We start from the raw sequence: 16,102 nt of genomic DNA, 5'->3' as shown, positions 1-16,102 counted from the left end.
AAGTCTAAAGTAAATACTGCTACTAAATCCTAGCTAATATATACTATTAAGGACTTTAGAATTAGTTACTATAAGGCTGCAGGCATTAATAACTTCTAAAACCTTAAAGCAAAAGATAAAGGTGATTTTATAATTATATAGGAGCACGCAAAGTCTACGCCGATCTTAGCGTAAAAGTATAAGAGTTATAAGATTAGTAAGACCGGTTACTCGTGCGCTGTTCACGTTTTTACTGTCTTTATTCACCGAATATCGACAATTATTTGCCTATCCTCTCTTTTTCTTCGGTTACGCTTAGAATACACCTGCTCTTTTCTCTATTACACTGTCGTTTATATTATTGCGCAAATCTCGAAAATAATTAACTTTAACTTATTTACTTTATTTACTTATTTACACAGTTGTTTGTCTTTTTACGCCGAACTCCTAATATTTATTTAGCTGTTTCTTTTCTAAATTCTTATATAACAACACTCTTTTCAAGCTTTTTCTTTACGCTTACTAAATTTCGCGTGTTTTTTTAGATAGTTAGTATTATAGTAAGCTAGACACTTATATTTTAGTAATAAAGTACTTTATTAAAGGCGGATACAGTATTTTCTTTATACTAACTTATCTATAACTTCTTCTTTAAATCTATATACGTCGCCGTAAGTTAGTTTTAAAGGCACGCCTATACCTATTTTTATACTATAAAGTTCTATTATAGTTACGGCTATTAGTAATAGATAACCCTTATATAGGCAAAGCCGTGTTATTACCTAAGTGTACTATTATAGTACAACCGAATTTCGTTGCTATAGCACTACTATTATTCTATTATCGCTTTTAAATTTTATATAGTTAGGAGTAATAAGGGCGTAATAATAGCGTTATAATAAAGAAATTCTATTACGCTATAAAAGAAAACTTTCCTTAAATTAGTTGTAAAGGCGACGGCGCGAACGTAATTTTTTAGTGGGAAGGGTTATAAGGGCTCTAGAGTAGCTATAGTAACTTATATAACCTATATAATTTAGAGTTATAATATATACTAATATATATATAGAGTCTAAGGTGTCTAAAGTTAATATACCCCGCAAATTTTATAGTATAGTAGGTATTACGCTACTTAGGTTGCAGTACTATAACCTAGGGTTAGCAACTTATATATAGTAACGTATTAGGATAGTATACTAATATAGGAGGAAGTAATAGGTAGTATAATAGCAGTGCTGCAGTATAGTATTAGTACTGTATTAGGAAACAGGATAAATTAAGTAACGCGTTAGGAAGAAATACCACGTTATACCCCCGGGGCTAGCCTTCCTCCTTCCCCTAGTATATAAACAACGAGCTAGACACCTATAGAAATTAGAGTTTATATTAATTTTAACCTAAGTGCGCTACCTAGAAACGGACTTTAATTAGCTTAAAAATAGACGGAGGGTAAAAAAGAAACAGTTTAATTTTTGCTTTCTTCGTTAAATTTCTAGTAGAAATAATACGTAAAGTTAATAGATAGTATAACTTAACTCCGATTACACTAAATAGTTCGCTTATTAATTTCTTTATACTCCTGCGCCTCTTTAGCCGTAATCTTTGCCTAGCTAAGTAAATTCTCTAACCTTTTTACATGCTCCCGCGCCTTTTTAACTATAATCCTTGCCTAGTAGAGCACCTTATACGCTTCGCGCTCGGTCTTTTCTACCTGTTATACTTACTAGTAAAGTCTAAAAAGCTGGCTAGGCGCTTATTAGCTCTATAATTAACCTTACCTCTAGTACTTACTATTATAAAAAAGTTTTAAGCCTTATACCTGCGGCGTTCTAAGCTACCTCGATTATTATTACTATTATAGATCTAAATAGCCGTATAGGAACTATTACCGTTATTTAACCCACTTTCGTAGCTATTATAAACTAGATACGGCGGCGGCAAAGCTTCTAAATAGAGCTCTAGGGTTTCTTCACCCTAATTAAATACTAGTCTACCTATATAAGCCGCCTATACCCGCTATCTCCGTTGTTTATATCGCGTTGTTAATAATTTAGAGGATCTTAAAATAAGAATAATAAGATATATAGTAACTATCTTTGTAACTAGATCTTAAAGTTATAAATAAGGAGGCTAATTATAATAGTTTTAATAAGAAGCCGAAGAATAGTTAGAATTAAAGCTCTTAATAGAAGATTTATAGAACCGTGAAATAATATTATATATCTTTTAAATATAGTATTTTTCGACGTGTAGCCCCTTTTCCGCTACCTTCTTATTAGAGAGAGCTCCACCTTGCACTAATAGGGGCACCCGTTTCCTGTTAAAAATACTTAGAGCCGAACTTAGGCTACGTTTAATATTACTTATATAGCCTTAGCATACTATACTAAAGTTAGCCTAGGGTTTTATTTAGTAGCTAAAGAAATTTACCTAAGTTATATATAAAGGTTAGAGCTATTTTCCACTTACTAAAATTATATTATTATAGCGTTTCTATATAAAAGGTAACTATAAGTAGTAAGCGAAATTTCTAGGACTAGCTAACTATAAAATTTAGCATACTTAACTACCTGTTTTTATTCGGAATTAAAGATAAAAAAGAAAATTTCACCGTTTACGCCGCACTTATAGCCTATTATTCACGATTACGCGGAGTTTTAGTTAATAAACACCTTTTAAAAGCAAAAGTAAGCTGCGTATTAAAAGGTCTTAATAAGAAGACATTTATCTAATTTACACAATATGCCTTTAACTAGGACTATCGTTTAGCGGATTCGCAAATAGTTCTAAAGAAGTTCTATACTATGCCCTAGGAAACCTATAAGCTATTAACTATACACGTTCGATCTCTATATATAGACAAAGAAATATAAATAAAAGCGGCGAATCTATAATATATTAATCGAGCCCTAAAACTAGCAAAGCCTAAAGCCGCAGGTTTAATAATAGAATATTACGGAAACATTTTATAGTATATAAGCCTTAAAAAGATATTAAAAGGTATTTTTATTCGGATCTATATAATAAATACAGTTTCGGGATTCCGAGCACGCTTAGGCGCCAAATTTTAATATTCCTAGTAACTAGCAGAATTATTAATCTAGCTAATAGCACTAGGGCGAGGATATTATAAATACGGATATATAAAAATTTAAGCTTTTAGAGGGAACTTTTAGGGCGCTATAGGGATTTATATTTATACTAACTCTAATATAGAAGCACTTAAGGTCGCAGGTCTTCCTCTATATATAGAAATACAATTTTATATAATATTCTAGCTTACTTAGGTTCCTCTTCGCTTGCATTAATATACTTATCTGCATTTATAATCTTACTATAATACTGCTATACTTAAAACCCGTGCTAGCCGGCTATAGAACCGAAATATCTAGTTAGTTTCTATTATTAACTCTAACTTTCTAACGGTTTAATTAACTTTCTAGGCCAACGTGCAGGCAATGCGTTACCGTCTTTCTTTGTAAGAGTAACTCCTCTGCCGCACTATACACCCGCTATTTAAACCCTATAAGGTTTAACTAGAGTAATAAGCTATTTTTAGAACTCTAGTTTATCCTAATTTAATTAAACAGTAGTATAGACGTCGATTAGACAGTATATAGTATAGTTAATCCTACTAACACGCCTTTTATAGAGATATTAGGGCTATAAAAAAGCTCTATTAAAAAATTAGATATGCTAGCTAGAAGCTTATCGGAAAAAACAGCCCTTAGTATTATATATATGCACTATTATTATCATCGATTCCGCCAGCACCAGCGCTAGCTCTTTTAGTAGATATAAGTAAGAGTAAACTTTGCTATTTTAAACTATAAGTATACGGTATTATAGAGAGAAGGCGTGTTAAAAGGAAGCTTTATAAGATTTACTGGCAGGATTAAAAATATAGAGAAAAACTTAGTAATTTCGAATATCTTATTAGTATATCTATTAAATAGATTTAATATTACTATAATCCCTATATATAATCGTAGGTAACGTGTATTCCTAGGTAGCGAGAAACCCTCTATAGCAAGAAAATTAATAGGTATATTAGCTTTAAGCAACTTAAACTCTATATATATATTAATACCACTTGCGCTAATAGTATAAAAAGATATTATCTGCAGTAGTAGTAGAGGTTAAAAAACATTAGAATATAAAGTTTGCAACTAATACTCGACTAGAAAAGCACCCTATAAACAGCGACCGATTAAGGGCTATAAGGGCGAAATTTAGAAGGGAGCTAAAGAATTCTTTTACTATTATAATATATCTAATCTTGCTCTATAGATATTAATAGCGGAGAAGCTAGTCAATAATAAAAGGCTACTATATTATTAGAAAAGTTGGAAAAAAGTAGCACTCCTCTATTAGTTAAGAGATAGAACCCTATATTAGAGAATAAAAAACTATATAAATCTAAATAGCCCTTAAGCGTCTGCAGCGCCTTTCCTAAGCCGGCGTCCTATAGCTTAACTATCCGGTCCGACGATGCCGACGCCAGCGTTTTACCGTCCGGCGAGAAAACCACGGATATAACCTTACGCGAATAGCTATTAAGCGTCTATAAACAGGGACTCCAGTTTTCTAATATATTAGGTATATATATAAACTAAGTAGGAACTTTTTTTAAAAAAGTCTTCTTAATAATACTTGTATTTAGACTAAATATTAGACCAGCGTAGTATACTTAAAGCAGTACCACCTTTAGTGCCGGTCGAAAAGTGGGAATAAAGCGTACCGTATTATATATTAGCGCTTGCAAGCTTAACTATACTACTTTTTTAGGATTTTCTAGATTTCTTTCGATTTTAGGTGCAATACTAAATGCAAATATCGATTTAAGCTTGCCACGAACCCTAGTTAGCTTCTAAAGTTCGCTCCGTTTATAATAATAAACCTAGAACCGGCATGTGTACTAAATATAATATTAAATATATCTGTCGACTTTGCCTCTGCTTAAATTAGATGTATCGGCTGCTAGACGTCGTAGATTGCAAATGTTTTAAGTTAGTAATTAGATTTGCCGTATTTTTAGATTTGCAGGTTACAGATAATAGCAGTCTCTAGGTTTATATTAAGGCAACTTTAAGTCGGTATAGAGCCCGGAAAGTAGTATAGGCTATTTATAGTTACTAAACTTTTAACTGCTTATAGAGGCAATTAATAGGTGTACGCTATATTATATTATATAAATGGGAAACGCCTACTGCAAAAGTCTAAAATTATATAATTAGAATAAGTTAATATAAACTAGTCCCCGGAAAGAAATCGGAGTATTAGTAGAATCTAAACAATCTAAAGTAAGAACTTTTAAGCGTGGACAACTTCGCTAAAACAATCTAAGGCTAAATACGTTATACTAGTTAGAACTTTAATATTTTCTATAGAATTATTAAGAGAGCTACTAAACTAATTCCTTTATATATAGACTACTAGGGCAAATATTTCGAGTATTTAAATATACTGCGTATTAAGGAACTTAGGAACTACTAAAAAGCTTAAAACACCTTAGCTTAAAAAAACCAGCGTATACTGCAGGACCTTATAGAAAAATAAGAGGCGAATATAATACTAAAAGAACAGCTGGATAGCTAAACGCAGCAGCTTAATTTACTTTAATTAGCGGTAAACGAGGTCTATAAACTAAATATCTACTTAGAATAAAAAACCGAAGAATTAAAGGAGATAATTACCGAGCTTAGAAGAGAAATAGAAAAGAAAGAAAATTTTTTAGAAAATACGCACTAGAGTGCAGTACTAGTTAATGCGGAAAGCCAGGCTAAGCTTAAAGTTGTTAAAGCGGAGAATATTAGCTTAATAAAGCAGCTTTAGGAAAGTAGGGATTGCGTACTTATAAGGGATATTAAGCTAGAGGAGTTAAAAATATAATTAGAAAGGAAGAAGAAGAGGAAGTATATAAAAGAGTAATTAATACTAGTTTTTACTGCTAAGATGTTTTTATTAAAACTCTTTTTCTCTATTTATTGCATCTGTAGGGTAATTTAGTAGCAAAATATCTATAATTAATTACTTTTTTACGTTAAAGTACTTAAAATATTAGCAAAATGCACGTATATTTATAGTAGACCCTTAGAATATTAATTTTTCTAGGTCCTTAATAATTACTCTTATTGCATATTAAAGTCCTATACGTAATTACCTTAGGCACGAGTTAATTGTAGTTATAAAACGGAATACTTTCCCGTTAAACTTCTTTTTTATATACTCCTCGCGAGAAGTCTATAAAACCTTTTTAGTAAATTTATAATAGGTTTTTAATAGAATATAGATAGTATAAGGGGACACTAAATTATACGCAATAGTATCTATAAAAAATGGTGTCTATTTAAGAATTTCGAGAAAAAGTACTTAAAGAAGAAGTGAACTTTATTAGCGGTATTAGAGTCGTAAGTTCCTAACGTGGTATATAAGGCATAGTCGACCCCGGGGCATATATACTACTCGAAGCCTATATACTAAACAGCGAAATACAGCAGTAGCTAGTATTAGATTATAATAGTCTAATCGAGCCCGCTTAGCTTAAAGGGTTAATAGCGGGGCGTATAAGAAGATATTTATCTTAAACTTCCGCTGCTTAAGGGCTATAGCAGATTATCGAGTAATACGGCCTTTGTTACCGGCCAAAAACGGGGGTCCAGCCGAAATCCAACCGTTTACTCCACGGTCCTCGCATACCGCGTAGAAGCAATTGCTGTTCCTAGAATTAAAATAGTCCGTTCCGTATAATACCGTAATCTTCTCCCTACGTGCAATATTTCTTAAAGTGCGCAACGCGATTATTGCAAAGCCGGATAGGCTATTATTTAATTAAACGTGGAATTCTATATTCGGGTTATAGTTGTAGTTAACCTTAGAAACAGGCCTAATAAAAAGCGCTAATTTCTTTGCTAGGCTGTATTATAGGATTGAATTTGCTTAGCCAGCTTATTCGAGCTTAATTAAACTAGTAGCATCTAGCTAGAGTAAGAAACCTTATATTTCTAATAGTTTCCCTTTAGCTATAAATATTAGTGCAATAAGTAAGGCCTTTAGGACTAGAGTATAGCGGTATATTAGCATAATTAACAGGTGTGTTTTTAGTTAGAATAGCGGTTAATATATCTCTAAAGATAACTTTATAGTTTTCTTATAATAGCTAAAAGTAGTTTTCGGCTAATACTTATAAAATAGGTCTAGGAGGCTACTGCTTAGTTTCTTAGAGCCTAGCTATTATAAAAGCTTATATAGTTAAGGGTTTTCTATTAGAAATAGGCGTAAAAACTAGCTATATTAGTTGCGAGCTTAATTACGAATAATTATTTTATATATACACCGAATCTACTAAAAGCTAATTAATAGCAAGAGAAGACTAAGCTATTTTTTCTAAGAGAAGATTATTCTTCTACCTCCGCACGTTTCTATTATTTAGCTTTAGTAATATAGGTCTACTTTTTATAGCGGCTTTATATAGGCGTGCAACTCTATTATATAGGCTTTATACTACTAAATCCTAATAGCTCTTTAGTTTGCTAGATACGGGCTTAGGTTCTATATTAATCCAAATTATAATACTATTCCGGTGGTCCGACACCACCCTATATATTTCTCTAACTATCCTCCGCACTCTAATAATCTCTAATAACGTGCCCGCAATAATAATAGCATCCGGCCTTAATCTTAAATCCTTTATAAATATAGCTCTAATAGCCTCAGCATCCGGGCTACCCTTATTATATAATACTATACAGGGCCGCAAATATTCTATACCGTAGTCCTGCTTCCCTTGCTGCTGGCGTTTATTCTTTTTTAAAAGGCACTGCTTATAAGGGGGCGGATACGTATAATTAAAAAGATTGGGATTAAAGTCGGAAATTTTATAATACTTCTTATAAACTATATACTAAAGACTTCTATAAAGTTGAATAGTTATTAGCTATAGTTCTCGTTTTAGTAATAGAACTTTAGTTTACAACGGTTTAAGCAATATATTAAGCCTGTTAATATTCTGGAAGTATAGGCGTAAAAGCCGCCCCTTTTTAGCTAATATTGCTAAAAAACAGTGAAATTTAGTAGAACTCGCAGAGACAATCTTTCTATGCAAGGTTCGCAGTATTTTATAGAATACTAAAAAGGATAATTTATTCTAGTATACTAAAAAGGTATTAAATAGATTTTTCCCGGACGATTTAAGTTTGTAATTTTGCTTTAACAACTTAAATAAGCTATTGCAAGACCGAAATGCGTTAACTATTGCATAATTAGGTGACCGTATACAGCTAAAAAAAAATATAAAATACTTACTGCCAGCAGACACTAAAACGCCTGCACTAATAACGACGATTATTCGCTTATAAAGGCTTAAGGCGTGCAGAAGTAGGTTAGTTCTAATTTTTTAACTCTTATAAATATTAGAGCCTAAGTTAAAACAGGTGGTAATCCGAGATAGTCTATTACTTAACCTCTTAGCTATTGCGTATATATTACCTAGGTTAGGCGCTTCTCTAGATATAGTATTCTTTACTAGGCAATACTGCGGTATATTTATTAATATTTCTGTAAGAAATTAAAAAATATACTCGAATTTACTACCGAAACTCTGCTATTTATATAGGATATAATCTATAACGCTAGGTAGTAGAAACTAGTTCCGGTTAGATTTTATAGTTATTATTCTATAACTTCTTTTAGGTACCTTTATATAGTTAGATCTTATAAACGTCTATTTAAGAACCTAGCTAGTCTAATTTAGTATTAGTAGGGGTATTCCGACAACGTATCTCTTTTATAATACCGCCGCTAAGTTCGCTTTATTCCGACTTTATATATAAGGCTAACGGTAGTAAGTAAAAATAGTTTTTATTAAGGCTATCTAACTAAGTATTCTCTAGAGTTTGTTTTAGAATATACCGGTGCTTAAGCATTTTTATTTAGTGCAGCGGAACACTTAGCAGTTATAATAGAATCCCTATATTCTAGCATTGTATTACTAGATACCTGCGCGAAAGCCGGAGCTCTACTTAATCTACTACTTAAAAACGTTAGAGTGGCCGCAGCTATTAACGCCGAAAAAGGCTTTATTAAAGAAGCCTTACGGAAGGTTAATATTCCCACCTATATATAGAGTAGCGTTAGTGCCTATATACTTATCTCCGATAGTCGCAGGCTATATTTTGCTAGTCTTCTTATTAAAAATCGTAATCTTCTAGCCGCACTATAGGTTGCCGTTGGATATTATACCCTTAGTATTCTAAGTATCGTGCGCAATTACAACAACGTGGTCGCTATCGGCGATAGTAAAGCCGTAAGCTCTATAGCTACTAGCTAGGTTATAGTATATAATATCGCTAGTATACTTTTTTTTACCACCGCTATAAAATAGGGAAGCCTTGCTGCGTGTTGCGGATATTAGTATATAGGCTAAACTTAGTGCGGTATAGAAAGGACTTAGTACTAGAGAAGTATATCCCTTAAATTATATCTTTATTAGGTATATAAACCTTTTTATACTAGTAACTTTAGTTATTTAGGTCAATACTACCGGACCTTTAGGAGACAGGTATAACGTTAATATTAAATCTGCTAAAACTTTACAACTTTTAGTAGTAAGGTTGTTATTTAGTTTATTATAAACTTGCGAGCAGTTTACTATGCCAGGACCGCAAGAGATAAAAGAATACTTAGGGAAGGACGGAGAAAGCTTAAGGCCCTATTCTTTAAAAGGGTAACTATCTATATTTAAAATATCGTAATAAACGTTAGGGTTAGTTCTATTATAAGTATACTTAAACTGCGTAATATTAAAGGGAACTAGAGTTTTAGATATTTTTAGCGAAATGCCCCCGCTATTAGGGTTTAAACAATAGGTTTCCTTTAATTTACCTATATAAAGCGCGAGGGTAATACTTTTATTTAGCAGGTTAGCAACGCTTTAGATATAAACTTCGAAGTAATATAAGTTTTAGATAATAGCGGTTCTAATACCCTCGGTTACAGGCATGCTAATAAGGCTAACCACGGTAATAAAAAGCCTTAGTATAATTATACTAAATTATTTAACTATATTTAAAGGGGAGCACTCTCTTAATTATATAGAGGGGTGGTTAGGTATTTAAGATAAGCTGCGGAGGTAGCAAAAACACAGGGGCACTAAATTAGAACCCTAATTAATTAATTACCAGAACTTTTCGAAGGGTATACTTTAGGAAGTCGGACGCAGTTATATCTTCTAAGTTAAGTTAAGTAACTTAACTTAATTAAATTAACAAGGTTAATTTAACTAATTAATTACTAATACTAGTTAAAAATACTACGGTCGAAAAGTATAGGATTTACTATTTTAGTTATATATACAGGTTTTGGTTTATAGAGTGCAGGTACTAATTAATATTAAACTTTTTCTATAAAATTATAGCCCTATTATAGTAGTAGGGAGCAGGATAGTTATAGGGTTAAGTATTACGTGTTACCGGAGGGAGAGGAAATAGGAGAGAGATAATCTTAATTATATTGTCTAAGTAGAGGCCGTAGCCTAATATACTGCCTAAGGCAGCTAAGCAGAAAGAAGAAGATATAATAATACGCGAAGAGAGAGCCGCAGCCACCGAGAAGGGGCCTGCTGTCCGTCACGTGCCGCTATAGAGGGCCGGTCTACCTTACTATACTATCCGAAATTTAAGGCGCTTTTTAAGCTATCTAACTATATACTTTAGACTTTCCCCTACTAAATAAAAAATACTAGTTGTATTATAATTGTTACTATTAAACCTAGTAAGCTAGGAGGTACTAGTTTTTAACTATTCCTCTAAAACGCTAGCGTAGTCGCTATTATAGATAAAAAAGAACCGGCGGTAGTTAAAAAATAAGCCTAACTGGAATTTTTTTCTAAAAAAGGCGACGCGGTTAAATATAAAGATAGGCGATATTTTATGCTTATAATATCTGCAATTAATAGCTAAGAGGTACTCTGTGCTATAGCTAAGGTTTTAACAGGAGATCCTATAATTATCCTAGGTTTTGCTGTAGCTATAAAACTAATTACTTCTATTCCTATTAAGCTACTAAATTTAAGTTAGATTATTACTTACAGCTAACTAGAAAAATACACGCTGGAAGCGGTAAAGCTTAAAGGTTTCTTATTAGGCTTTAAATCTGCCGCGGCGGTTCTAGCTGCTATAAAAATATAGAGGGAAATAGCCGTAAAAATATATATATTAGAAAATAGCAAAGTAATAATAGCTTAGTTAACTCCGGAGTTAAAAACGGTTTAAAATAGAAGCTACTTTTAATTTAAGCTTCTTTTAGAAAGCCCTTAGTTAAACTAGCTCTAGTATTACCTTTTATTATAGGGACTTATTTTTAGACCTTATAATCTAGGTTAAAAAGTAGTCCCCTTTACAGGCCTTTTTTAGGTACTTTAGGTAAATAAACTAAATTCGGGACCGGGTTTTAGTTATACCTTATAGGTTATATATAAATACTATAACCTTACGTCCGTTCCTAGGTAGCGAAAAACCCCCTATACTAAGAAAAATATTTTGTTTAGATATTTTAAGTCTCTCCTTATAAGCGTATAAAGATATAGTTAGCAAATATTTTAAGGTTTTTTAGATATTTCTCTATAGGAAACCAAGACCTAAGAATCTTAACGGGCCTAAAACGTCCTATTTTTAGTTCCCCGTTACGGTCTAAAAACAGGCTATACTAGGATAAATAAGTTAGTTTATTTAGGATAAATTAAAGATGCGCGACGAATAATAATATATATTACTAAATATAAGAATTTTCAACTTTAGGGTTATTCCTAATAACTACTACTATATAAGGGCCTTTCTTTTAAACCGTTAAGTATAGGATAAATTAAGTGGCAATCCTAAGGCCCGAAAGGCGTCGACTATTTAAAGTACTTATAATAAAAATAGTATATAACGTGCATTCTATCGAGCGCGATATAGCCTGGCAGGTCGTTTTTAACGATTTTATCTGCATATTACAACAATTTATACCTTACTTAAAGCGTTTTAAGTAGACCCTTTAATTCGCCTTTATTTTTTAGATTGCTGTTTTAAGTATACCCTAAAGAAATCCTATATCCCTATTAGCTTCTAGAATACTAAGGCGTAATAAAAAAGTATATTACTATAAATTAAAGAAACTTAATACCAGGGGATTAAAGCAGCAGATTTAGCGCGCTAAGAAGCAAGTCCTTACGCGCAATAATATAACACTCCCTCGCCGCAGCAGAGAACTTCCTGTTACTAACGCCTAAAAATAGCTACTTTATTAACTTAGGGCCCCTTTTTTAACTCTACTTTACTAATTACTTATAGCGCAGTTTAGTAAAGTTGCTCTATATTTAAGCCTATAATCTACCTTTTATACTTCTTACCTGCTCTATTTACAGTTACCTATAGGTTGTATTTTTACAGCTAATATCTGTTCCTAAGTCGCGCACGACCCACCGTGCCGCATAATATAAGGGGTATATTAACTTTAAACAACTTTTAGACTTTATATAGATATCGAGATTTCCTATAGTTCTATAAAAGTCGTGTAATTTAGCTACTCCTAAATACTTAGAAAACCTTGCACCTAAAATTTACGTTTCGTATTGTCGCCTTCGCGCCCGATTTACGGAGAGCCTTCTTTTATAGCGTAACCGAATTCCGTTACTATAGCTATAGAATTCTCAGCATCCGGCTAATATTCGGGCACGTGATGGATAGACACGTGATGTATAGGTTTCTATACACGTGATGTGTAGATCTATACTAGGAGGCCTTCCTAACGTCCGTTACTGCGGGTCGAGAAACACCCCGCGCCGAGAAATATAAGGGGTACTTCAACTTTAAGCGACTTAAAATCTATATATTTGTTTAAATTCGCAACAACTTCTTATAGATTATATACTATAGCTATTTCTTAACATCTATAACCCCTTCTAACTAAAAAATACGTTATATATCGTCGCCTTTCTGCCGATTTATACAGAGCCTTCTTTTCTAGCGAAACAGAGTTCCTTCCGTACAACACTACTATTAAGCTTTTGCTACCCTATAATACAAATAAACAGTGCTATCTAACCCGTAGAAGCTTACTAAAATTCCAAAATATTACTATTAGCCTTATATCTGCTGTGGCGAGCAATTCTATATAAAATTACTACTTCTATTAGTACTTCGGATCTAAGCGATTTCTAATTCTAGTTAGTATATAACTATTCTATATATCTTATATCGAGATCACGATGTAATTTACATATAATATAATAAGCTAAGCTTATAGCTATCCGGGCGGTCCGTTATACCTATAGCTGGGCCTCTTAACTTTAAACCCAATAGTGCCGCTGCAGCCTTTAGCCACTGCAGCCTTTTTAGCCCCAGCGCGCTTAAGATAAACGGCAACATCTTTAACACCGACGGCACGGCCTCGCCGCCTTGCAAATCGACGTTGCAGCCTCTACTAAACCACTATATCTACTACCCCTCTAACCGCGCTCTATATTATAGATAGCCTTTCCGGAGCGGCAAGTATAATAGCTGTTATCGATATATCTGCTAAGGTTGCGTTGCTCTGCTTCTAGTACTCGGTCGAGGTTAAGTATATAAAGGGCGATATTAAGCGCCTCTATTAAAAGGTTAACAAAATTAAGAATATTCTTAAAAAGCTTAAACAGCTTCTTAGGCAGGATAAGTCGCGGCTCTCTACTATATATATATTGCTAGACCCGCTCTAAAGATATTCCTAGGAGCTAAAAAACCTTAAGAATAAACTTAAGGCTAGACTTAAGCCTGGCCTCGGCTGTAAAGTAATACAGCAATTCGGTATACGGGCCTTAAAATAGCTATTAATAAGCAAGGAGGTAAAAAAGGCGGTTTAAAATCTTAAGAAATATAGGAACACTTTTAGCCTTATACTTTAAGTAGATTAGATATAAGTAGTATATACTTTCTAGTGTAAGTAAATACTAATAAAAAGATATACAGGGCCCTTATTCTTCGAGTTAACTAGAAAACTAACACGCTTTTATTACCTACTACTAAAGGCGCTTCCTTTAACTCTTATATAGAAGAATATAATTTAATATACCTCCTAAATACCTGTACTAAGTTACTGCGTTATATATAAGGATAGGTAAATAATAAAAATAGCAAACCTATATTCTGGCTAAATAGTACAGCAGGAATAGGAAAGTCTATAATTACTTATATAGTTGCCCGGACCTTCGCCAAATAATAATATCTAGGAGCTAGCTTTTTCTTTAAAAAAGGCGAGGGGGAGCGCGGGAATACTACTTAGTTCTTTACTACTATTGCTATATAGCTGGCTTATTATATATTAAGGTTAGGATCTGGAATTAAAAAGGCGATTAAAGCTAATCCAGCTATATTTAAGAAGACTCTAAAGGATTAGTTCGAGAAGCTAATCCTTTATCCGCTTTTAAATATAGTATATTTACTAAACTTAGTACTACTTATTATAATAAACGCGTTAGATAAATATAAGCAAGATAGTAATATATAAGTAATTCTTTAGCTCTTTTTATAAATAAGAGATCTTAAGTTAGTATTATTATAGGTTTTTATAATAAGCTAACTAGAACTGTATATCCGCCTGGGATTTAAATAATTAGCTAATAGTATATTTAAAGACCTTATCTTGCATAAAGTTGTAAAATAAATAATTTAATACAATATCTGCGCGTATTTTAAGCATAAACTAGGATAAGTATAGGAAGAATAATTACTGTTTTTAGGTTGGCCGAGAAGGGATTAAGTTAAGGCGCTAGTCGAATAAGCAGTCCTACTATTTATCTTTGCTACTACCGCGTGTTAATATATTAGCAATCGGCGTAATAATCCTAAAAAGCGCCTAGAAATTATCTTAAAGTATTAGAAGGCAAAAGTCTTAAAACTTAACGCGACTTATCTCCCTATTCTTAATTAGCTATTTAATAAAAAGGATAAGAAAGATAAAGAGAGGTAGGTATATAAGTTTCGGGATATTATAGGGAGTATAGTAGTTCTAGAAACTCTACTTTCTACTATATTACTTACTCGCCTTCTTTATATATCTAAGGATAATATTACTTACTAACTAGATTTCCTATACTCTATTCTAAGTATACTAGACCGCAATAATATACCTATATAGCTCCTGCACTTATTATTCTATAAATTCCTTATTAATATATTAAAAAAGGAGAAGAGCCCGTTCTAGGTAGATAAGAGAGCGAGATATAAAAGGTTAGCGTTTTATTACCTTTAACTTATATCTAGCCCTAATAGCCTATAATAGAATATATATAACTTATAGCCTAGAACTTTAAAAAGTAAGGTTAATAAAGGAAAAATTATAACCTACCTATTACCTAAGTTGCAGTATACTTACTATTACTAGGTGTATTACCTTAAGTAGAGCTAGCGTTTTATTAGTAATAAGGCTACTATAGATATATTCCTCTAGAAATACTTTCTTTACTAGCTTAAAGTAATAAGTCTAATTAAAAATATAAATAAATATATTTCCTTATTAGAAACACTTTCTACGCTAGTTAAGGTAAGGCTTCTACTTTTTTCTAATATTATATTATACTAACGTGCAATATAGGTATTAAATAGTGCTCTTTCTATATTTCTCTATAACGCTCGATAATTTACTCTTTAATTCTAATATATACTCTAAAATACTCCTTTATAAATATATTCCTCGGCTCTTATATTTGCCCCAGAAGTAAGTATAGCACGGAAAGCTTTTGTAGACGAAATGCCAGGGTGGATTAAGTTACTGTCAAAACGGGAAGACGACTGGGATGCTTGCCGCAGCGTGCTCGAGGGCCATACCTCCAACGTTAATGCCGTCGCCTTCTCGCCAGACGGCCAGCTGGTCGCGTCCGCGTCGAGGGACAACACGGTGCGGGTGTGGGAGGCGGCTACAGGGTCGTGCCGCAGCGTGCTTGAGGGCCATACCGACTACGTCAACGCCATCGCCTTCTCACCAGACGGCCAGCTGGTCGCGTCCGCCTCGGACGACAACACGGTGCGGGTGTGGGAGGCGGCTACAGGGTCGTGCCGCAGCGTGCTCGAGGGCCATACCTCCAACGTCAATGCCGTCGCCTTCTCAC

The 16,102-nt window shown here is 33.2% G+C and overlaps 2 protein-coding genes across 2 annotated transcripts in view; one reads left to right on the top strand and one right to left on the bottom strand.

The window, feature by feature from the left end:
- Positions 1-7,492: 7,492 nt before the first annotated feature.
- On the bottom strand, positions 7,493-7,813 carry BDZ99DRAFT_388014 (uncharacterized protein; the record flags this gene model as incomplete). The annotated part of the gene is made up of 1 exon (XM_033715553.1): positions 7,493-7,813. A coding segment is annotated over one exon (321 nt), but the record flags the coding sequence as incomplete, so codon positions are not given.
- A 7,931-nt stretch (positions 7,814-15,744) lies between these two features.
- BDZ99DRAFT_476902 (WD40 repeat-like protein) overlaps positions 15,745-16,102 on the top strand; it is a gene marked incomplete at both ends in the record, with an annotated part of 687 nt that continues 329 nt past the window's right edge. Inside the window, one exon of the mRNA XM_033722084.1 lies at positions 15,745-16,017. Within this exon, the coding sequence (XP_033576439.1) occupies positions 15,745-16,017 (273 nt within the window). The remainder of the gene's footprint in view (positions 16,018-16,102) is intronic.

This window comes from Mytilinidion resinicola, assembly GCF_010093595.1.
Source record: "Mytilinidion resinicola strain CBS 304.34 unplaced genomic scaffold BDZ99scaffold_10, whole genome shotgun sequence".
Lineage (NCBI taxonomy): Eukaryota > Fungi > Ascomycota > Dothideomycetes > Mytilinidiales > Mytilinidiaceae > Mytilinidion > Mytilinidion resinicola.
Note: the sequence above shows the minus strand (reverse complement) of the source record. Positions and strands in the feature narration are given on the sequence as shown.